Consider the following 10997-nt stretch of genomic DNA (forward strand, 5'->3'; position numbering starts at 1 on the left):
ACTCATTAAGCCAGCAGCACTCTGCACTGACTGATTGGGCTTTTCTCCATCTCTCCTGTGTGGCTCATTGAGATGAGAGAGATGGTGCTGGAGGAAGTGAGGAGGTGGAGGGGTTAAGCAAGGCTTTGGGTTGGGCAGCTGTATTAACTGCCTGGGCATGTTTAGTTCCTGGGCCCTGACCAGTACACCGATACCATTGTATTGTTGTCTCCGGGCGGGGTTATGGATTGATTGGTCTCCCTCCTTTCGTTCATTTGTTGCACACAAAATCTCAGACAATCGCTGAGAGGATTTTCTCTGAACTTCCAGTCTTCCAGCAAGACTCTTAAGCTGGGCTCAGACTACAGACGTTTGAAAACCCTAACCGATTTTGAAATCTGGCCACATCACACACATAAGGAGAAACTTCACCAATTTTCTTCTCTCAAATCTCAAAACAAGCTCACACTACAGGTTTAGAACATGACAGTGCATCACACACTACAGGTTTAGAACATGACAGTGCATCACACACTACAGGTTTAGAACATGACAGTGCATCACACACTACAGGTTTAGAACATGACAGTGCATCACACACTACAGGTTTAGAACATGACAGTGCATCACACACTACAGGTTTAGAACATGACAGTGCATCACACACTACAGGTTTAGAACATGACAGTGCATCACACACTACAGGTTTAGAACATGACAGTGCATCACACACTACAGGTTTAGAACATGACAGTGCATCACACACTACAGGTTCAGAACATGACAGTGCATCACACGCTACAGGTTTAGAACATGACAGTGCATCACACACTACAGGTTTAGAACATGACAGTGCATCACACGCTACAGGTTTAGAACATGACAGTGCATCACACACTACAGGTTTAGAACATGACAGTGCATCACACACTACAGGTTTAGAACATGACAGTGCATCACACACTACAGGTTTAGAACATGACAGTGCATCACACACTACAGGTTTAGAACATGACAGTGCATCACACACTACAGGTTCAGAACATGACAGTGCATCACACACTACAGGTTTAGAACATGACAGTGCATCACACACTACAGGTTTAGAACATGACAGTGCATCACACACTACAGGTTTAGAACATGACAGTGCATCAAACACTACAGGTTTAGAACATGACAGTGCATCACACACTACAAGCAATTATTGAAGATCATCTTGCCGAATGCAGCTTCTGTATGCGACAACGGGACCATGGAGAGGCAGAGGAGGAGGGCAGAATGAGCTTTACAAACATGGAGGCCAAAACAGCTCAGACAGGCATCATCATGGCAAGTGAGCTTCCTCAACCCTTCTCCCCGCTGTAAAGTCTCTCTGAAGGCTGTGGCTAGTGGCTACTAAAGACAGCATCACAACAAACTGATTTCAACACCTCTGAAAAAGCACAGGAATGCGAGCAGCGTGTTGCGGGCTGCACAAGACAACGAGAGCCACAACACACACACGCACACTTTTCACGAACACGTTATCACCGGACGGTGAAATGTTGCCTTTAGGACACATAACAACAAAACAACAGCTTAACGTAGCATCAACGTTATGTTTCCAGACTCACCCTGCCTGTCTGTACCCGTGTCAAGTGACTGCAGGTTAGCAAGCAACAGCCAGGAAGTTAGGCATAGCAGCGCCACGCTAAAACAGGAAGTTGGCTTCTGCCTTCAGAGTAAAAGCATAAATTGTGTCGCTTATGATAAAAAAAAAATTTGAGCTGTGCAGGGCAACAAATGGTTAGAAAAGATTTTTTTTGTTTTGTTTGCTGATCCGAAAAATCCGTGACTCAAAATCCGTCACGCGATCCGAACCGTGGGTTTTGTGATCCGTGCCAGCCCCTAACACATACACACATGCACGGACGCACGTGTCGTGCACACTAGGGCATTCACAGACTAGTCGACTAGTCGACTAGTCGACTAGTAAAACCACTAGTCGACACTGTGCTTAGTAGTCGACTAGTCGTTTTAGCAAAAAAAAAAATTTTTTTTTTTTTTTTTGTTTTTTTTTTTTTTTTAATCTTTAACACTTTCAGTGCCACGGCCCTTGGGCAAAAGGTTGCTTGCTGTGCCACATAGGCCGCAATGCATTTTAAAACAGTCATATAATTTCTTTAATAATTACTATGTAAACACTGAACACGCACAAATAACGATGAGACTCTCTTCTATCACCTGCAAAAAAAAGTTTATTGATCCCATTTTCCGTTCTTTAGTTATGAGCCGGAGAAGATAGCTTGATTGAACGAAAAACAGAGCTTTTTTTCTACGAGCTGAGATAATGAGCCTTTTGTGAAATTAAACATTTCAAGCACATCACTGACTCTGAAGCTAATTCTCTGATGTAGTCACACCTCAAAAATAATTTCCTTCAATAAAACAGTGAAGGCAAGGGAATTTTGTTTGGAAGAATAATATTTTTAGCTGAAACCAGCAGCGCTGGCGCCTGCATGCGCTGCTGGTTGCAGCTTCTTGCTGATCTTTTGCTGCTGGTGGGCATCGGATATTCTGGCTTGCGTTTGCCAACCCTGTCCTGCTGTCTGGGTCTGTGTTGTGTACTTGGCTCTGCGTGCCCACCTCCCCCCCTCCTCCTCCCCCCCCCCCCCCCCCCCCCGTTGTGGGAGGAGTGTCTCTCTGCTCTGATGTTTTCTCTGCCTGTGCTCAGCACTGAAAAAGTCCGCTAGATCCTGCTTTTTTACAGCCGCGTGTACCAGCTCCCATGCTTCAAGTTGAGAATAATAACAAATCCACGGCTGATCATGCAAATGGGTGTTGCAGCGGACACCGAGGCTGTTGCAGCGGACACCGAGGTGCGCAATTGTGATAGCAGATTGGCTGCTGCAGGGGCACAGCTAAACGTTGCTTCAATGAAGCCGCTGCATACGGACGGATGCGATGCGATTTCCTTCCCCCCAATGACTTCTTCTGTGTGTTTCACTCCACGTTCTCTCATCTGGAGAGCACTGTCGCCACCTAAGGGTTCTGTAAAATAGGTTAGACACATTCAATACCTCTGATATTGTAAGAGGCGATGTAAGAGGCATAGATCGACACCCCCCCGTCAAAAAAAAAATTCGAGTTATTGACGCCATTTGGCGTCGCTGGCACTCTACGGTAAATTTCTAATGACGCCATATGGCGTCGCTGGCACTGAATGTGTTAAGAAAGAACATACATGGACTATCATATCCCATATCCCCCACAAAGAACATCAAAACACAACAAAACAAAACAAGAAAACTGCATAAGATACACAATAATCCAAGAACAAACAAGACTATTGGACAAACAACCAAACAAAAACAATGCATTCAAAGTAAATACATAGATCTTGCCCTGTTGGCAGCTAGGAAATGCATAGCTTTAAATTGGAAACCATCCAATCCCCCAGCTGTAGTTCACTGGTGGAATGAACTCTCAAGCTACCATACGTTGGATAACATTTACTACAAGAGCAAAGGCAGATTCTTAGACATCCCCAAAATATGGCAACCACATACAGAGTTTGACTTTAAGAACTTTTTACCCCAGTGTCATTAGGCTTATCAGGATAGGAGCTGAATCCATTGTTTTTGTTTGGTTGTTTGTCCAATAGTCTTGTTTGTTCTTGGATTATTGTGTATCTTATGCAGTTTTCTTGTTTTGTTTTGTTGTGTTTGTGGGGGATATGGGATATGATAGTCCATGTATTGTATGTCGTGTAAATACCTCATGTTCTTTCTTAAAGATTAAAAAAAAAAAAAAAAAAAAATTTTTTTTTTTTTTTTTTTTTTAATTAAAAATAAATTAAAAACGGTTAGTCGACTAGTCGACTACCTTTAGGGACGACTAGTCGACTAGTAAAATTCACTAGTCGTGAATGCCCTAGTGCACACGCACACAGTGTGAGTGTAATCCTCTCAACAGGAATGGGAATTTCACAGCGGCCGTGGGAGCGGGAGACTAGGATGACGCATGGACTGAGGCTGTGTCCTCTCAACGGAAAGCAGACACACACACACACACACACACACACACACACACACACACACAAAAACACACACACACACACACACACAAAAACACACACACACACAAAAACACACACACACACACACACACACACACACGCACGCACACACACACACACACACACACACAATGCTGCAGCATTCCTGATTAAGGGAATTTCCACCATGTGCATGGCAGACAGGAAAGAATAAGATCATGGGGGTAAAAATAATAATCACAAAGCCCGGGTGATAAAAAGCACACTTAAAAAACAGGCCCGCTGTTTGAAGTGTGTGTGCATGTGTGTGTCTTAATGTGTGTAAGCTGACAATAACTCCCTCCTCCATTATGATCCGACTCCAGGTTTTCTCCATATGAGGGACTCAAGGTGGCTTGCTCCATAAGCATGTGCTCCATATGGGGATAGTTACCATGCACGTGTGTGTGTGTGTGTGTGTGTGTGTGTGTGTGTGTGTGTGTGTGTGTGTGTGTGTGTGTGTCTTTTATAACCGCATTCATCTTTAGTGCCATTAATCCTCTTGCCACATGACTATTGATGTGCACCTTGAGAGGCTTCATGTGCAGCGTCTGTTGTGGTGACGTATTTTAGTTATTATTACCATTTCAAATTTTAATTATCGTTAAAACCGTGTTTGATTGAAAAACACGGTCAATACTGTTGTCCACCATCAACCAAAGTGAGCAAAAGTCTCCCAGATGCAGGCGTGCAAACTGTGGCGAGATGATTTCAGTTACTTTTTTTTATTACTTTTTGAACATTTCCAGCACATTTTAACAATAATTGTGATACTACATTTTCATGCACTTTCATCTCTAGTGATGACTCTGCTCAATTTAGAGGCATAGAGGGGGACAGCCTGGACTTTGGAGGGTGAGGCCAGAGAGACAGGAGGGGAACTCCTGAGGAGGCCGCTCCGCTCCGTCAGAGGCCACTAAGACCTGCTATATATAAACACTTAGTGCAGCCTGAGCTCCCAATCTGTTACAGCACCAGAGCTATAAATACATACCTGACCACAAGTACACCCATACTCTTTACCTCGAATGCTGGAAGTCTAAATCTGGGCTCCAAGACCGACGTGTGTGCGTGTGCGTGTGCGTGTGTGTGTGTGTTAGGGGTGTCTAAAATAATCGATTATAAGATGCATCGCGATGCGGACGTGCACGATTCTGCATCGATTCACAAATGTCAAAAATCGATTATATATACCGTATATATATTTTTTATAATCGAATAAAATATAATGGAAGTTCATGCAGTTGTTTATTTTAATTATGGATTATAATACAATGCAATTCCAAATGCACTTTTATTTTAAAAGTAGCCACACGGTGAGAAAAAAGAAAGTGAGAAAAAATAAATCATGTATTGGGGAAAAAAAGTGATGCATCGATTTAAGATGCATCGAGATGCATCGATAATCGTAATCGAATCGAATCGTAGCCCTCTGGATCGTAATCGAATCGTGAGGCCAGCGAAGATTCACAGCCCTAGTGTGTGTGTGTGTGTGTGTGTGTGTGTGTGTGTGTGTGTGTGTGTGTAGAAAAAACCCCAGTACATGTTATTTCCTTTCCGTAGCATAGAATGGCATCTGTAACATGCATTACCTTAATGTCACCACTAGTGAACCTAGATAAGCCCTCCTAGCCTAACTCAATGCATTTCCCTCTTCTAACACTCGATGTGGGTTTATCGTGTGCTTAGCCTAACCTTGTCCCTATTTTGCAGTAAACAACAAACCAGGGTCACAAGACACAGTGAATAAGATGCTATGTAGGCTTACTACGGCTGATGTCAGAGGAGATGTGTGATGTTGCCAATACTGAACCCTAAAGCGCTGGGAAGAGTCATTTATAATGTGTCATAAGTATAGAGATCATAAAATTGATTACTGTCTAACTTTGGCTCTATGTATAACTCAAAACATATTGTGGTCTAATCTCTATTTACGGATGCCAAAAGCATAAAAACAATGAGAAGCGTCTGTTGTGTTGCTTGGCTTTTATTCATTTTATGGACTCTTTCTGCCTCGCAATACCCTAACTATTTTGTTGGTCTGGCAACAACTCACTCTATTCACATGGCAGCCATGTTTGATGTACTACTTCATACAGGGGTGGGAAACCCTATCCGGAGGACAGCTAAGCAGATGCAAACTGACCAGCTCAGTGGCCTTGTGGTCTGAGTGTCCGCCCTGAGACTGGGAGGTCGTGAGTTCGATCCCCGGCCGAGTCATACCAAAGTCTATAAAAATGGGACCCATTTGCCTCCCTGCTTGGCACTCAGCATCAAAGGGTTGGAATTGGGGGGTTAAATCACCATGTGATCCCCGAGCGCGGCGCACGCTGCTGCTCACCGCTCCCCCAGGGGATGGGTCAAATGCAGAGAACAAATTTCACACATTGTGGGACTTTACCTTACTTTACCTTTACAAAATACAAACAGAGGTCAACTCAACCAGCCGGTAGTCTCTTAAAACAGACTGTCTCATCTACATCCGGCGAATGCAGCTATACACAGTCTGTACGTTACACCCCCAGAACATGCACAAGGAAGTTGGGAAAAAAACCTTCAGACTGGAAGGAAGTTCGAAAAAATCTGACCAATCACGACACGTGTGTCCACGGAAAAAAAAATCTGATTGGACTAATGAGCGGAAGACCCGCCTTTCTGCTTCCCATTCCGGTTGGTGCATGATTCTCCCCCACGAAGTACAGATGGTATGGCGGAAGCATTTGAAAATTGTGGAAGCCAACTCGTCTGTTCTAAGAGACTAACCAGCCGGTGGACAAAAAATCAATCAATCAATCAATCAATAAATCAACAAACACACATTATCCTCCTGATACCAGGGAGCGATGAGCAGAGCTGGAGGAGAAATTACTCATGAAAGGTCCAAATGAAAAGCAAATGGATTCCTTAATGTAGCTAAATGTTAGTAGACAGACAGGTACTTAATGTTATTCACATCACAATTATCTCCAAATCAACTATGTTGGAACTGTGTAAGCTGTAGCTATCAACTAGGTTTAACGATAAAAAAAAAAAAGTTTTAACCTCATAAAGTTAGCTAAGCATTAGCTAGCAGAAGCAAGCAATTCAAAATTACAGTTTGTGCAAGAAGCATCATTCACCCCCACTAAAAATAAGGAAGATCGTCCCCTGCTCCTGGCTGCCCCCTGGAGGAAGGAGGACATGCCTCGATGGGATAAATGCAGAGAATGTATTTCACGGTGCCAGCATGTGTGTGTGTGTGTGTGTGTGTGTGTGTGTGTGCATACAGTGTGTGGTGTTTGTGACAAAGTCAGGCTTGTCCGCCCCCGTTTAGTTTCTAGCGGCGTACCGAGTACCATGTCAATCCACTTTCAATGTGAAGCTCTGCCAGTCTCTGCTGTCTTCTCTCATTCACTTCATGCGTTTAATCTATCTGAAGTGTTAGTGTGTGTGTGTGTGTGTGTGTGTGTGTGTGTGTGTGTGTGTGTGTGTGTGAGAACAGTGTCTATGCAACGTATCCAAGCTAAACGGTTGAGCAGTGAGTGCGGAGTGGACGAGGCCTGGACTGCTGAGTCAGAACCTCCTCCATTGGACCGAGTCGTACCTCTGGCTCTCTGCCCACACTGTGCCGGGTCACAGTCATCAGAGGCTAAGGAGCTTGGCTCAGCTGGGACCTGCATAGTGAGTGACCGGCCAAACGGGTCAGTGTCACCGCATGGAGCAGCTGGTAAGCGCTGGTAGGAGCTAGGCAGGCTCCAGCAAGAGAGAACGTCTGGGTGAAACAGGCAGTGTGCGTCAGAGCTAGGGATGCAGCGGTATGAGTTTTTGACGGCATGAGAACCTTGGACAAAAATACCACAGTTTCACGGTATTGCGGACCATTTGTGTTTTTACAATAGACCTTATTCGATTGACGTCACTCACATACGGGCACGCCCACCACCGCCATATTCTCGACATAGTGCTGCAGCTTTAAGTGACGACCTACTGTATGTGAGAGCAGCGTTTATAGGAAGCAAAGTTTTGTAGACACGGGTTGAGCTTCAATTAATGCAATTAACTTTTCATATAAAGAATCTAGACACCGTGCGCATAACGCATTGAAAGCCTGATGCAGCATTTGTGTGCGTGTCCCTTTAAGACTGCGAACCGCGGTTCGCGGTCTTAAAGGAATACACACACAAATGAGGGCTATACACGCAAATGCTGCATCAGGTATCAATGGGTTAAGCACCTCCAAGCCGCCTGGAGCGTGCGTAATCTGCGCCTCCTTGGCCGGGGACAGCTGCGTTCTGTTCTCGTGCGTCATATTTCCTTGTGAGGAACCCAAATATAACACAGAGTCGACTACGGCCATTGTTGCACACTGACAGTGAAGCTGCTGTTAAGAAGAGCGAGGTGAAGCTCGTGTGATGAACCGTGTCTCGTTGCAGGTTCAAGGAGGTTTGGAGACGGGCAGAGGAGAGGAAAGCAGGAGGGGCGGATCTCTGGGCTCTCAGATCAAAGGGTTGCTCGGTTAGGTTACTCGTTGTCTTTAGCTGTGTTTCCATTACAGTTTTTCGCAAAATAATTGCGATATTTCTACAACTTCGACAATGTACAATTGCGACTTGTAGGCGTTTCCATTGAAGTTGAGTTTGGTCTGACGCCACACACACCTGAACGCAATTCCCCGTTACCAGCAGCTGCCACAGTGATTACGCACGGGGATCTGCCCATATGGCCATATCCCGTCCCCTGCATGCTCAAATCCAACCAATGGTCAATGCAAATCACAACATGAAGTTACAACGCATATAAACGCGCCTGATTATCAATTCAAAATAAAATGAGTGGCAACGTTGAATGCAGTGAGCGCGACAGGCAGAGGAAAAAATGTAGCCTAATACAACTGGTCCGATTTAGAGATGGAGGAGGGGGAAAAGGCTGATATGGTGCAATAATCGTAATGTCGTGTATTATAATTATAACACTGCACCTGAAACGTGTGTATTACTCACAGTCACTGTATTCACTTCAGACAGCAGCACCGCACCGGTGTGTGCTTTTCATCCCCTCATCTCGCGCTGTGCCAAATGCGCGCACAGGCAGCCTGTCACCATGGACCGATTTCTGCCATTAAACATTATCTATTTTATATTTATTTTGCATAACACTCGTCTTTCTGCTAGGTAGCGTTGCTTCAAAGTTTTCCACTTGCTGCGGATGTTTTGCCACGGCTTATCGAACCTTACTTAACAAACTTATTTTCCGCTCCTTTTCCAAAGCAGAATGGGTCACATGACGTGCAAATGCGGAAAATGTGTTTCCATTACACTTTTGCGATAAACTGCTATATCGACACGTCTGAAAAACCACCTCATGAGAGCGCAAAAACTTTTTGCGATATTTGGGAGGTTTTTCGAAATTCACGTGTTTCCATTACCCACTTTCTATTGCGATATTTAGATTTTGCGCATTTCTGAGGGTAATGGAAATACGACTTTTGACTCTCTCCCTCTCTCTTTTGAGAAAGGTTAACGTGTTTTGCTCTGAAGTCACGTTTAATCACGCGCGTTCCTGCGAGATCCCAAGTCCTCCGAGGTGACAATCTTCAGCGTAATCGTCAAGTGTGTGGGGTTTGCGTCTGAACGGTAGCGATTGTGTGTGTGCGTTCCCAAGATTGAAATGTTAAAAAAATCACTTATCTCTGTCGTGAGGTGTGTGGACTGTCAAGATTTTTATAATCTTCAAGGATTTGAAAATGTTTAGGTGTGGGGAAGACATAAGTTAGACATGCAGTTGGAAAGAGTGAATATCCTCCCAAGTATAGTAACTGTACAGACGTGTCTGTATGTGATCTCATTACAAAAAGGTGAATGAACACACAAAGCAGCTGATGGTGAATGTCCAAAGTAAACTATACATATTCACATAGACGCGCACACACACACACACACACACACACACACACACAGACACACACACACACACACACAGTCATGACTTACGAGAGATACTATTTAAAAAAGTTCACTCCCCTGAGCTAAACCTGTTAGACTTTGAAGAAGGAGCCATACTTGAATTTCTTTTTGACAGCATCTTTGCTTTTTCCGAATATATTTCATATGCGTGGGATAGGAGGAAAAAGATGACATATGATAGATAATTCATATATTTTACTTACTACATATTGTAGTTAAATCTGTGTTTTGCTGTCCATTTCCTGAGTGTACTGTTTCGCTGTCTGACGGAGTATGCACTGGAATCGGTATGGTAATTACTTTATGTTGATGTGTCTGATAATCCCATGTGGGATGGGTCATGTAATTTGTCCTGACACGTAAATAAAACTTTCATTCATTCATTCATTCATACAAAAGGCATGTTGACAGCGTACCTCAGTGCCCTGCTCAGCTTGTCATAGTTCATCTGGGGTTTACACTTCCTGGCCCCCCACAGGCGAGCCACCTCGTCTGGGTCCTTGATGACGAACTCTCCGTAGTCGCCCTGCCAGGCGATCACGTCATGGTACTCCTCTTTCCTCAGCAGCTCCAGGATGAAGTGCCACAGCTGGATCTGCCGGGAGCCGGGGCTGGACTCGGGCTTGTAGGCCCAGTCTGGGAAGGCGAACCCTGAGGGTGGAGAGAGGCAGAGAGTGAGGGGTTAGTCTGGCTCACTGGATCTAGTGTCCTCTAGAGAGAGAGTGGCATCAGCGGAGGACCAAAATGCAAGAATCATTAGCCAATGAACAGCCAGGAATGGGTCTCGCGCTACTTTTGCATGTTAAAATAAAGCTGATAATGTACAATTTGATTCATTTCAAGGGATGAAAAACCCTTTCAAAGTACAACACTGTCTATTTTGATGCAACTCGACAGTGCTGCTTTTTTTACTGAAGAGTTCCACTTTCTACTTCCTGGAAAAAAACTGGTCCATTGGAGTGAATGGAGATGTCGGAACTCTTCTATTATACGGCTCT

The 10997-nt window shown here is 44.4% G+C and overlaps 1 protein-coding gene across 1 annotated transcript in view; it reads right to left on the bottom strand.

Moving 5' to 3' along the window:
• Positions 1-10570, bottom strand: part of erfl3 (Ets2 repressor factor like 3) — a 29449-nt gene extending 18879 nt beyond the window's left edge. The window contains exon 1 of the mRNA XM_083661408.1: positions 10416-10570. Within this exon, the coding sequence (XP_083517534.1) occupies positions 10416-10447 (32 nt within the window). The 5' untranslated portion in view covers positions 10448-10570. The remainder of the gene's footprint in view (positions 1-10415) is intronic.
• Positions 10571-10997: the final 427 nt, after the last annotated feature.

This window comes from Poromitra crassiceps (genome assembly GCF_964638095.1).
Source record: "Poromitra crassiceps genome assembly, chromosome: 26".
Taxonomy (NCBI): domain Eukaryota; kingdom Metazoa; phylum Chordata; class Actinopteri; order Beryciformes; family Melamphaidae; genus Poromitra; species Poromitra crassiceps.